The 14,003-nt window shown below is 33.4% G+C and overlaps 1 protein-coding gene across 5 annotated transcripts in view; it reads right to left on the bottom strand.

Moving 5' to 3' along the window:
* The window catches only part of MTFR1 (mitochondrial fission regulator 1), a 52,774-nt gene that overhangs the window by 37,794 nt on the left and 977 nt on the right, over nt 1-14,003 (bottom strand). For 4 of the 5 annotated variants that reach the window (XM_003759730.3, XM_012541288.1, XM_012541289.2 and 1 more), the window contains exon 2: nt 2,769-2,910. In XM_003759730.3, coding sequence (XP_003759778.1) covers nt 2,769-2,834 — 66 coding nt within the window. In that variant the 5' untranslated portion in view covers nt 2,835-2,910. Of the gene's footprint in view, nt 1-2,768; nt 2,911-7,887; nt 8,013-14,003 lie in introns of those variants that run through there. The other variant, XM_012541287.3, reaches the window with a different exon arrangement.

Raw genomic sequence — 14,003 nt, forward strand, 5'->3', positions numbered from 1 at the left:
GTACGAGAAAAGATATGAAGATTAAAGACATAGTCTTTGACCTTGAAGAGCTTACTATAATAAGATTTAATTCAATTTGTCAGATTTAGGATAATGCGAATATAGCACTGTGGTAGAATTAAGAAACTTAGTTCAAATCTCATTTTTGTCACTAGTTGTATGACCTTGAAGCAAAATTAATATAACTGTTTTGAGTCTCAGTTTCCTTATATGTGTAAAAATCGCCAGTCGGCCTCCGGTCCTTTTCAACACGAATTTATATTTATATGATTTTAACTGAAGGTAAACTATTCAGAACCATGTGAATGTGTAATTTTTAAGTCTAGGTGCTATCCAAAAAAAAATTCTGACTCTCACAAAGAAAACTGTTACCAAAAAAGTCAAAACAAATAGTTTTACTTATTTTCAAATAGTATATGATCTAATATTAAAGATCTCATCATAAAAAGGAAAATAGGAAGTTGTACCGTTCACAGCTAGAGTCAAAAAAGACCTTTTTAAAATTAGTACTAGCTTTCCGTTTTGGCTTTTTTTTTTTCCTGAGGCAACTGAGGTTGTGACTTTTCCAGGGTCACATAGCTAGGAAGTGTTAAGTGCCTGAGATCAAATGTGACCTCAGGTCCTCCTGACTTCGGGGCGGGTGCTCTATTCACTGTGCCACCTATATGCCCTTAGCTTTTGTTTTTCTATCACCTTAATTTCCTTATATATTCCTTCTGTTCCCCTAGCCTAATAGCCACAATCTCATTAATAAATAAATGAACCAAGGAACAAACAAATAAATAAATAGATAGGTAGATAGATGGAAGAAGGGGGGGTCGGGGAGGGGAAGATGATTAAATGCCTAACACATGTAAGGCAGTGTGCTAAGCACTGCTGATACAAAAAGATGCAAAAGACAGCCCCTGCCTTCAAGGAGCTCATAATCAAATGGGTGAGACTAGCAAATAACCATGCTACAAACAAGCTATATATATGATAAATAGGAGATAGTTAAGAGGAAAGGCACTAGAATTAAGAAGGATTGGGATTCTTGTAAAAGATGGAATTTTCACAGACTTGAATAAAGTCAGAGAAGCCAATAGGCAGAGATAAGAAGGGAGAATGTTTCAGGTAGAGGGAAAGCCAGAGAAAACACAGGGCCAAGAAATGGAATGTCTCCTTTGTGGAATAGTCTGGATTCCACTGTCACTGGGTAGAAGACTACATATGGAGAAATGGAAAGGGGACCATGGGACATCTGAGAGGGAATGTAAAATTTTGGAAGAGCTGCTGTGGCTCTCCTTCTGACTCAACTCAAAATTCTCTGTCTCTTCAAACTTTTCTCAGTTTTCACAATAAAATTTCTCTCTTTCTCCCCTAATTTCTTTTCTCATGATCAGGAAGACCACCTAATGGTGCCATGGCTGTTGGGGCCCCTTGCACTCTGACAGGGCACTCATGGTCAATCTGAAGATACAAAATACTTATGTGCTGTGGATTCCAATTCGAGAATCAAATGGAATATATTTGCAATAAAAGTCTACATATCTGTCCTTATGTGTTGGGCAATTAAGAGACTTAAAGGGATCAGCTGATTCTCTCCTGACAGTTTTTTTTTTCACTTAGTAGCATGTTTTCTTAATGGGTGAGTCTGTATAATACAATTATAAAAATGTACACACACACACAAACACGACCACTTCATTTTCCCTAAGGACTTATAGCAAGGAGATCATCCTCAAGCCTCTTTACCTTCTCTTTTAAAAAAGAGAGAAATTAGCTTGGTCATGTAAAAATAAAAACAACTCCCATTCACATTCAATTCAGATTACTGAAAAAGCTTCTCTACTCTTGACATGTCTTTCTAGAAGCTCTTTAAAAAATGCTTTGGTAAACGGCTCACTGATATTCAATTGATATTCCATTCTCATTGTTAATTAACACCCAACTTCCTTTCCTTTTACTCAATCCTCTTTTTAGGTTGTGTTAATAACCTGTGTTAGTTTGTTTTACATATTATCATCATTTAGAGTACTTTTCTTCCACAACCTTCCCCTAATGAAGCTAGAAATACTTTTACCTTTAAGTTAGCCAAAACACTCTTTTAAAAACCTTAAAACTATATTGTCTTCCTGTCTGCATTTTTCAGTTGTGTACAATTTTTCATGATCCCATGGAGTTTTCTTGACAGAGGTACTGAAGTATTTGCCATTTCCTTCTGCAGTTCATTTTTCAGATGAGGAAACCAAGACAAACAGTTAAGTGACTTGTCCAGAATCACAAAGCTAATAAGTGTCTAAGACTACATTTGAATTTAGAAAATCTTCCTGACTCTGCCTGGCACTCAATTTATAGAGCTACCTAGCAGAACCACTGCCTTCTTAAAAGGCCCTAAATTACAACATAGACCATTAGCACTAAGTAAAATTACAGTATCATATTCAAATAATTTTCCTTTCACTTAACAGATAATTTTTCTTCTTTTCTCAATGGGTGAGAGAGAAAAGAGAGAATTTGGAACTGAAAAACAATCCTAATTTAAAAATTTTTTAAAGTGGTAAATGGGCTTGGCTTAGATTTTTAGGTCTCTAAGGTCCTTTATAGCTCTTAAGTTTTCTGATTCATAGTATAACTCTATTATATAAATTTAGACAAAAAAGTATACTTCTGAAATATGCAACAGTGTTATAAGAAAATTGTCTTTTATGATTTTTCAACATTTGGAACCACTCAGTTTCACAGATATATTTTACCACTGCTTTATGAAATCAATTTTGGATACTTACTGATTCCATACTTATTCCAACTTGTTCGCAAACCATCCTAATTAGGCGTTTAATCCAGTTAAGCATCTAGATGGCAAAGTCTTCACAAATTGTTACTTGCAACATTTCAAGCACACACATCAGCACATGGTCCATAATCAGACTGAAATTAAAAGAGAAGCATTTAGATTGGCATACTTTAAAATTAACATTATCAATCAACATAGCATAGAGTGGCAGGAATATAGAACTCTAAGATAATAAATTGGTTCTAGTCTTAAATTCTGCCATTTATTTCCCAGGACAACTTAGGAAAGCAATGTAAAACAAGGAGGCTGTGGTTTTTAAGGTTCTGGTTCCGATATATTTCAAGAAACGTTTATTAAATACTTTTCTATCTGAGGTATTAGGGATAAAAGGAAAAGCAGTAATCCTTGGCTTTGAAGGAACTTACATGGGACTAAAGAACCAGGGGTGGGGAGGCAGGGGGCAAATTATAACATTAATCAAGTAGATATTATACTGATTTTATAATCAAATAGTCAAGTATCAATAGTGTTAAGCACATCTATCATTATTCCATGGTTTACTATTCCAATTCACAAAGGACTTATGATTTGGAATGGAAAATAATATTTGCATCCAGAGCGAGAACTATGGAGGCTGAATGTGGATAGAAGTATACTATTTTCATTTTTTTTTTGGTTGTTTCTCAAGATAGATGGTCTGATTTTTCTTGTACAATATGGCAAATATTTGGAAAGATTTCCAAATGTTAAAAAAAAACCTTATGATTAACTTAGCAAGGGAGAAAAAACATGAAATAACTGTAAAGACCACATAATAGAACTTTTAACTTTTGGAGCCCCCTGCATTCTGCTAAACCTCATGGCCAATTAAAAGATAAGATATAATTATGTACATTGGATTCCAACTTGAGAATGAAACTGAATATATTTCAATTAAGTCTACATATTTGTCCGTAGGTATCCTCTCCTGACATTTTCCTTCACTTAGTAGTACGGCTTCTTAATGGCTGAGTCTGCATTATATCAAAAGTTAAAGCTAAAAGAGGAAAGAACCCACAAATAATACACACAATCCTCTTCTAAATTTCATGAAGAAGTCACCTCTCTGGCAATCTCACTTTTCTTACCTATAAAGTGAGATGATTGAATAATGGTCTGTTAGATCTCTTTCAACACAGATCTTTGATTATACTTAAAGTCAGATTTATAGAATTGAAATTTTTGGCTATAGTCTTTGGTTCTTAGTCTCATGTCAAGATACAGGCACAAGGCTACTAAATAGGTCTTCAGGAAATAGAAATTTCTGGAATGTTCCACTAGGCCTGAAGGGAATCATTAGCTCTAGCCAACTAGAGATGCTGCTGCTAACAGCTGGGAAAATATTCTAAGAAGAATGCAGTTGCCCAAAAAACATTCACTTTTATATATAAAAGACTCTATTAATTCTTCATATTTTCTTTGAGAAACAGGATGAGTAATTTGGAAAGATTCTTCCTTTAGCTACAGGTGATTTCGAAAACTCTTAGGCAAAAGTCACAAACTTTCTGTGCAGACCCTAAGAAGCCTACAGATAATTATTTAATTTAAACTTTTAAGTCTCCATTAAGTATTCTAAATCCTCCAAATCTGTAAAACATGGCAGAAATGGAAAGTAGGAAACTTTCTTTACCTTTCTTATTCAAAAAATATTTTTTTTCTTTTCTGTGACTGTGAGTATATATTTATTCCCACTGATCAATGAATGAATGAAACAGCATTTATTCAGTAATTGTACCAAACCCATAACCATTTACAGTCATTCAACAACAGTAGTAAGAGTATTACTCTGTACTTGTTCCAAGCTTGTTCAAAAATGGAATAAAAAAAGCTGATAATCTCATATCTATGGAATGTATCAATAAACAAAAACAGGTAGGGGAAAAAATCTATAATTACAACAAACACACACACACACACATGTCTATATAAATGAAAATATCTATGCTCAAATTAGCATTTACTAATAAATATGTTCAAAGATGCTAAATGAATGAGTATATGTAATCTCTCATCAGTCTTTGAATTGCTTTTTGTAAATCATTTATATTTATTAAGTTGTTACTATTAATTTCTTCTTTGAAATACTTCTTTTATGCATCTCTTCCTCTTTATTCTTCTAACACTACTGTCGTCTACATTTTTATCCATTCATTTCAGTATTAGTACAAAATGTTAGCTCGACTTATTTTATTAATCGTCAATCTATCTTGCACACTGCTGCTCATAGTTTTATGATTTCTTTGATGTGGAGATTATCTCCATTGAAGCATATCATAAAGTTCAACAGCACTGAAAACCAACTTCATAAGTCTCTGTGGCCAAAACAACTCCTGCAATACCCATGGGCAAACTTCTTGATGACTTGCCAGCCTATGTTCAGTTTGTCTAACCACTTCCCACCAGCTGGACTCCTTGGATTTGACACTATCATAATCACCACCAATCATAACATATTTCTTTAGCTTCCTTCTGTTATACTGCTATTCCCAAAGATTATAAACTCCTTAAAGGCATGGACTGTATTTCTTTTACTTATTTGTATTCACATTCTTCCACACGATGGTTGGGGCACTTGATACATCTACTGAATTGAATGGAATCAGCTTTCAACTCCATTTCCTTTATCTTTAAAAAAAAAAAAAAAGTCGATCTGGATAGTTTACCACATCAAGCTTAAGTATCCCTTCCTAGTGGGCAAGGTTCAGTGGCTAGAGTGCCGGACTGATAGTTATAAACTCCAAGTTTGAATTATATCTTAAGACACCTAGTACATGCGTCCATGCACTAATATTATTAATAAAATAAATATGCCCTTCACAATCTGGCTTCAATATATCTTTCCCAACTTATTTCATTTATATTCCCAAACACATTCTATTTTCCAAGTGGCTTACTTTTCTATACATAACCATTCTCATTCATCCCTATCCCTTTGCACAGGCATCCTCTTCTCTTGCTTCTGCCTTAGAATCCCTAGCTTCCTTAAAGGTTCAATTCAAAGGCCACCTCCTATATAAAGCCCTTTCCAATTCCTTTTATTGATAAATCATCCCCATTAATTTGTAATTCCTCTCTCTATATTTTTATGTATACTTCTCTTTGTGTATTTCCTCTATATATTTTGTGTATATTCATTCTTCTTCCCATTCCCTCAAGAATTGAAGCTCCCTGAGAATAAAAGCTGCATTACTTTTGTCTTTGAGTCACAATGCTAGGGACTCAAAGCAATCAATCAATAAATGCTTGTCAAACTGAACAGGAAGGAGGGGGAGGGGGTTAGATTATGTAACAACTTTTCCCTTCAATCCATTCTCCATACTGATGCTGCATAAATCTTCTAAGGTCCTACTTTCATCAAATTATTTTATTCAAAGAACTAAATGGCTTTCAACTAGCACATCAGACTTTAATGCTAAAATGACCAGGCACTGTCAGTTTGACACCAAATGTTAAAATTTTATTTTAAACAAAAAATTTTCATTCTACTACCTATTTTCTTTAATTTATGGATTGAAAAAAACAAAGTTCACTGACTACTAGTCTCTGTCTTTTTCTTTCTGTCTCCCTCCCTCCTTTTTAATATTAGGTGCCCATTACTATTCTAAGAATAGAAAACAAAAACTTAAATCATGAGTTATCTATCTACCTACCTACCGCCCCCCCCCCCGCCCCCCCCCCCCCTCCCCCCCCCCCCCCCCCCCCCCCCAACATGTCTATAGCTCACAACTCATATCCATTCCAAGGCTATTTCAGCCCACACTGAATTTACTGCCTTTATGATCAGCACCTTAGCACATGGCACGCACAGTACAAAGTGTTAACACGCTGCAAATTTACTATTCTTTCTCTTCTTCTATCCCTTCCATTTCTGAACCATATAGGAAATAAGCACCATTTTCTTTAAGGAAAGAACACTGAGATTAACAAAGAAAGAATCAGTGCATTAATACTGTATTTTCCAAACTAATTGAATATAGAACACTTGAGGGCTACCAACAAATGAATTCATTCTAATAAATTCTGGTGTGGAAATATGGAAAAAACTTAGCAAAACAGGAAGGCTTGAAAACTGTGAAACAAAAGAAATTAAAGGTAATTTTTACCCAGAAAAACTGTTGCTCGTTCTAAATGTTGCTGAAACAACAAAAATTGTTGTTTCTCAAGGAAACTTTGTTGAACAATAGGACTTCAATGGACATGGGTTTGGAGAATACTGTTACGTTATTAGAAAGTGCAAGTGCGTCTGATAACATCAATCATTGTAAAATGAATATATTAAGAACACTTATGGGACAATATTTGTAAAGTGATTTACAATTCTTAGGCTCATAAATGCAAGTTATTATTATTATTTTAAAATCTTGTTTGGAATGTTAATGAGAATTAATCAATTAATGGCAATTACTGTCCATAAGCTAAACAAAAACTAAAACAAGACCAAAAACTTCTACAAATGCCAAAAATATTCTCTATGTATGTATGTATATATTAGCCATATTTATGACCTTACAGACAAGTTGATTATAAGAAAGTGGCCGAGTTATATTCAAGATTAAAGTACCTATTCTAGCAAGAAATAAAAAGAAAACATTATGATGCATTGTCACAAAAGAATATAATAAGCTAAGTAAAACAGCTATTTAACTCATAAGCTGTGTGGGGTGTGGATTACATACATGATTAGTAAGTTGAAAACATAATTCTTTGATACCACAGTAAGCCACTGCATTGTTAACGTAAGAGATGTGCTTTAAGTTCACTATTTCTGAATTATGTGTAATAGCATTGGTATATTGTAAACTATTTAGATAAGGCTAAAATGAAATCATAATACCTACCATTAATGCCAGGGGGCTGAACTTCTAGAGGGCAGAAATCAATGATTGGAATAGAAAAACTGATAAAAGAAAAAACTTGGCAAACTAAATAACTAATTTTTCTACATTCCCTTTTCTTACCAGCTATACCACTTTTAGACTTTTCTGGACTTCTCTATCATGCCTTTCTTCTCCAGGAAATTTATCATTGAGAAACCTCATTATCTTCAAAGATTGACTCTGTCTGGTACTCACCTCTTATCAGTACCTTCTGCCCTTCTAGTTGGAGAACAGAACCATGAATTCCAGGGCCTCAGTTTTCCATTAGATTGCAGCCTTCTTGAGGGCAGAAGCTGTTTTTTTTTTTTTTTTAAACCTGCATTTGTATCCCCAGTGTTTAGCACAGTGCTGACACATAGTAGGTGTTTTATAAATGTTTACAGACTGACATTCCAATGTTAGCAATTAACCAGTCCATCTTTAATAAATTGTGCATATTGATGAACTAAATCCATCTGTAAACTTTGACAAGTATTTTGTATTATATTCCAAAATTTAATATAGCAAAGTCATTTTGAACATTCAATTGTTTGTACTATTAGAAAAAAGTACTAGAAAATGACAAATACTGCAGGCGATGGAGAAAAATTGGAACTTTGATATAATGCTGGTGAAGTTGTGAACTCTTCTAACTATTTGGAACTATTTTTAAAGGATTATAAAAACCAGGTGTAATTCTTGACACAGCAATGCCTGAACTAGGCCTATATTCACTCCGCCCGCCCCCCTCCAAAATTAAAAAAAAAAAAAAAAAAAAAAAAAAGGAAAAGGAGCTAATGCACAAAAACATTTATAGCTTTTCTTTTTTTGTGGGGCAAACAATAGGAAATTGAAGGCATGCTCATCAATTAGGGAATGGCTAAACAAGATGTAGTGTGATTGTGATGGGATCTGTGATAGAATACTTTTTGTGTTCCACAGGGATTCTCCAAACTTTTCCCACTTGCTTTTCCTTTTTCACCATGTTTTAACATGATCCCGTGTGTGTGTGTGTGTGTGTGTGTGTGTGTGTGTGTATGTGTGTGTGTAGCAGAATAGGTATACAAATCAAACATTTACTGATAATAGATCATAAATTTTGTGACTCCTTCATTCAGTTACAATACTCCCTTATGGGTTTGTGACCCACAGTTTAAGTAAGCTGTGTTCTAAAAAAGTGATGAGAGACAGCCAGATGTCATAATGGATAGAACACTGTCCCGGTCTCAGAAGTAACTGAGTTCAAATCCAACCTCAGACACTTGACACTTAATAGCTGTGTGATCCTAGGCAAACCACTTAACTCCAATTGCCTTGGGGGAAAAATGAGGAGGGTTAGTTTCAGAAAAATGAATTGATGCAGAGTGAAATGAGCAGACCCAGATCATTGTACACAGTAACAGTAATGTTGTATGATGATCAACTGTGAAAGACTTAGCTACTTTGATTAAGACAATAATCCAAGACAATTTTGAAAGGCTTCTGTCCTTTCAAATGCTCACCAAAAAACTGATGAATTCTGAATACAAATTATAGTGTAATTTTTTTCAGTTTTTCTCAATATGGCTAATGTGGTAATATGTTTTGCATTTTACATGTATAACTGACATCATGATTTTGCATTATAATTGACATATTTTTTACCTTCTCAATGGGAAGGGGAAGAACTAGAGGGAGAAAATTTGAAATCAGAATAAATGTATAAAATAAACAGTGGATACCCTTCTCCTTTAGTTAAAGGTCTCCATAATATAGTAAACAAGCTATAAGTGTCCCCGAGAGGCAATATGTCAAAGTAAAAACAGAAAACAGTCCTTAGTACTAATCAAAGTGCTTTCGCATTAGTCTCATTTGATACATACACCAATGAAACAATGCAAACTATTATAGTGCTGTTTTGGCCCTACTTTTATCTGGATCTCAAACATGTGACAATTTTGGTAAATGTTATTTTTTAAAGTGAAATAAGTTTTCCTTCACATGACAATGTATCTGAGAAGTAGCATAGAATGATATTGATGGTGATCTTAGGAAGACGTGGATGCAAATGGATGAAAATTTAAAACTATAATTTTGAATATGTATATAAAATATGTATATTAGATCATGCAGCTCCCTAAATAATCTTGGGGTAAAAGGTAGATGGATAAAGGCAAAAAAAGCCAGGAAAACTTGGGAATAAAATGTTGAGATCATATATTCCCCATTCAAAAAAATAATTCTGATTGGTACATAGTAAGTGCTTAATAAATGTTTATAAATCAAATTTACTATAAATATAAATATATGTATATATAATTTAGAAATCAATGTATTGTGAGTGTGAGCAGGCTACAACAAATAAACTTTGAAGAATGGAATAAAAAAATTTAATTTGGAAAAGATAAGTACAATAGAAAAAGGTAGGCTGGTTAAGTATCAAGAGTGCAGAATGATGGATGGATAATCTAAGTGCTCTACTGATGTTCTCAAAATGTCTGGAGACATTGAAGAAGGGCTCCAACATGTAGGGAAGACCTCTGTGGAGCACTTATAGGAGAACACAAGACAAAATGGCACCAGATGGACCTGAGAGTATGAATGGATTTTAATCGGCATGGTTAGAGAAAACCATGGGTATTAGTGAGTTCTTTTTTTCCAAAAGAGTTCTAGAAGACACAAAATGCTATTACAAATAGTGGTAGCAAGGAGATCACTCCTCACAAACTTTGATTGAAATAAATGAATTATAATCAAAATAATCTAATAATAAAAATATTTAAAAACATAAACTTCAAAACATGGTAAGATCTTCAGGGGCTTATGCCCAAGAAGTGGTTATTTGATTTTTCTTCAGGACATTCATGATAGGACAATCACATATCCCATTTTATAAATGGACAAAAATACAAGCTAACTCCAGTACTCTCTTCATAAAATCACTGTCTTAAGAGCTTAGAAGTTTAAGTGCCCAACGTATGTCAGAGACAATAAATTACAAAATAAACAGAAGCTTTTATACAGTATGATAACATTTTATGATTACTGCATTCACTTATCACAAGTTAACCTATGGGTGAATTTTAAGTGGATAAAATTTTAAATCACAGAACCACAACAAATAGCTTAAAAAGATGAACAATTAAGTTTAAACTCTCTGACCTATTCTACTACATCTTTTCATAAAACAAGAGAAACTGGTTAGAAGGCTTAATGAAAACCTAAGGTGAGAACATACATATGTGGGTCTGAAAAAAGAAATTACTTTCTAGAGGATATTGCTTTCCAAGATTCCAGGACTTGCTTCAGGGCAGTCACTCTCAGAAAGCTTACAAGAATTGTATTAAGGTACAACCTAGCGATTCCTCAAGGGCATTTTTTTCTTTTATATACATCTAGTAAATTTTCAAATGAGTAGGAATTACTAGCAAAGATTACAAAATAATTATTTCAAATGCCTGTCTAAAATAATTAAATGGAGGATAATGTGCGTGTGTGCATGTGTATGATGCTCATGCAATAAAGGAAATGATAAATCAACTGAAGTAGATTTTAAGAAGCAGCTACTGCCACCCCTTTACTTATGTACTCAACCTAAAAACTGGTTGTTCTGGCAATATCTGATCATTGGGGAAAAAAAAAAAATAAAACAATTAAAATTCGAACTATGTAATTAGTTGCTTCACGTTGTCTATTTTTAAAAAAATGTAAATATAACATCTTTTATAGTAAATCCATATCGTAATTAGAATTGATTTTCAACAATGTATATAATGACTAAAAAAAGAACTTAAAATAATTGAAAGCCTGGAGACCCGAGTTCCAGTTTTCTTTTGGCCATTAAGTTACTATATGATTTTGAATGACAAATTGAAGCCAATGGGCTTGTTTTCTCATTTTTAAAAGGAGAAGATTGGACTAGACAAGATTTTAGTAATACAAAAGTTGAAATTACTATTTTATAAACATGAATTGACCTTGGCAACAACGTCAGAGAATTATCTTGATTTTAAGACTGAATTAATTCTAGATAAATCACTGTATCAAGAGATTGAAAATGAGGCAAAGGGTATTCTACTTAAGATATTATTCTGCTCATTCCACAGAAGCTCAGAGAAAAAATTTTTGGGGGTGGGTAGCTATGTCTATTAACTCAGAGAGCTTAAAAGTTAAAAACAAAAAACCCCAAAAAATCTTAGATCTGCCAAATTGGAAAATTTTCAAAGAGCAAGAGAGAGACCAAGTGAATTCACCAAGTGAACAGAGTTACATATATGGCAATAAGAATGATTTTTTTTTTTCAATGTGAGGAACTTTTCTTACCCAAAATATTCAGTCAGCCAGTCATTCAATCAATAAAACAAAGCACCCAATTACTTATAAAGTCCAAATTCAGGTGGCAAACATGTCCTTAGTCAATCAAATCCCATACTATTTTCCGGCTTAATCACACTAGTACTCCCTAATACACAAATTTACTTAATCTGAAATATTTTACTTATAGTCCCCAGAACAAGGTCTTGGCCTTCCCTAACCCCCTCAATAGAAAAATGAAGTCTACTTTAAAATGTTTGCCTTAGTTATTAAACAGTTTAAATTTTCATATATGTTTAAGCTTTTTTATGTGACTTTTAAAATACAACACATACAAATGTAACCCCTAAATAAAGTTGCTTTTTACTTTCCTGATTCTTTTTTTTTGGTGACTCAAGCCATTAACAGGCCCTCACATGTTTAGCATATAAAAAAGGTATTGTTTTCTTATAAGGTAATCTGTTCTTCAAGTTAAAAGTACATTACATTTTATAGTACTTTAGAGTTTATAAAATAATTTTTTCACAAGAGTTTTATGAAGCAGGGAAAATATTGCTTCCATTTTAGAGATGAGAAAATTAAAAATTATATAACTTATAAAAACTATATACTAATATGATTCCAACTCAGACCTAATTATAAGTCCAGTGGTCTTTCTATATCATAAAGAAGAATGACATTTACTGTTTCTGCTTGCTGAGATTATGGATTAGACTGGGATTAGATATAGAATATCAAATTCCAAAAACAGAAAGTGGGTCAGTTTGCTGAGTAAATTATAAACATGAAATAAATCTAGAAAATCTGGATAACTGACTATCCTCCATGAAAATCTAACGCTAATGCATCACAGTGATGAGGTAAGGACTCTGGGTTCTACCCTACCAACATGAAAAAAGATCTTTAAAGAGAGTCAGTATTGGACTCCCAGTACTTCTTATGAGGAACAGTCTAGCTAACTGGGAGTGGGGCCTAGAGTTTCCAGATGGATAGCCATCAATATAAATTTTTCAGTTATAAAAACTCATGAAATGTATAGTGGAAAAAGTTAAATTGGATTCACTTATGCTTTGTGTTTTGCTATTTACTACCTGTCTATTCTGTTAACTCACTTATAAAAATTAGCTGTACCCCTAAAGGGTTTCTTCCTGCTCAAGATCTAATCTATATCTACTGAGGTAAAGATTCATAACTATGAACTTGTTTAAAACATTTTTTGGGGGAGTAATAACTCTACTTCAATTATTATTGATTTGTAATGCTATTAGATTTTATGCATCTAAGGACATTCTGAAAAATGGTCCAAGACACATTTGAGGGAGAGGAGGTTAAGTACTAAGTACTTACTATAAGCCAGAAATCTTATCTTACTTGGTCCTCACAAATAATGCTTTCAAGTATTTATTATTTCCATTTTATGGTTGGAGGAAGGCAGCTGAATTCAGAAGCAGCTAGATGGCCCAGAGGATAGAACTAGATGGGATTGTAATCAGTAAGATTTGAGTTCAAATTCAGTCTCCGATACTAATTTTGAGTTAATGAACTTCTCAGCATACTGTAATCACCATAGCTTAAAGGTAGGATTAAATTAAAGCAGGATTAAATGAGATATTTATAGTGTTTAGCATAGTGCCCGACTTAAACCAGGAATTTAAAAGGCTCTGTCCTCTTCCATTTCCCACTTCCAGCTCAAGTTCCACTACTCATTTCCACCTAGCTGTTGATAGTGTCCATCCCAATGAAAGCAGTCATTTTTTAACTTGGATATTTTACATGTTAAAGACTTTTAAATTCTAAATTCTTTCTTCCTCCTGCTGCTCCCCTATCCAACGAGAAGGCAAGCAATATCAATTACACAAGACTCAAAAGATATTTTTAAGTTTCAAAAAGACTAGAAATCATAGTGATCCATACACACAAAAATTATCTTTCCCTTCCTGACTTCCTTCAAATCTCGAATAAAAACAAATATTCTGCTTATTTTTTCCTCCCATCACCAGTGCTCTGATTACCTCTAATTTCCCCTTTTTATCGCTGTC

The sequence above is a fragment of the Sarcophilus harrisii genome, chromosome 1 (genome assembly GCF_902635505.1).
Source record: "Sarcophilus harrisii chromosome 1, mSarHar1.11, whole genome shotgun sequence".
Lineage (NCBI taxonomy): Eukaryota > Metazoa > Chordata > Mammalia > Dasyuromorphia > Dasyuridae > Sarcophilus > Sarcophilus harrisii.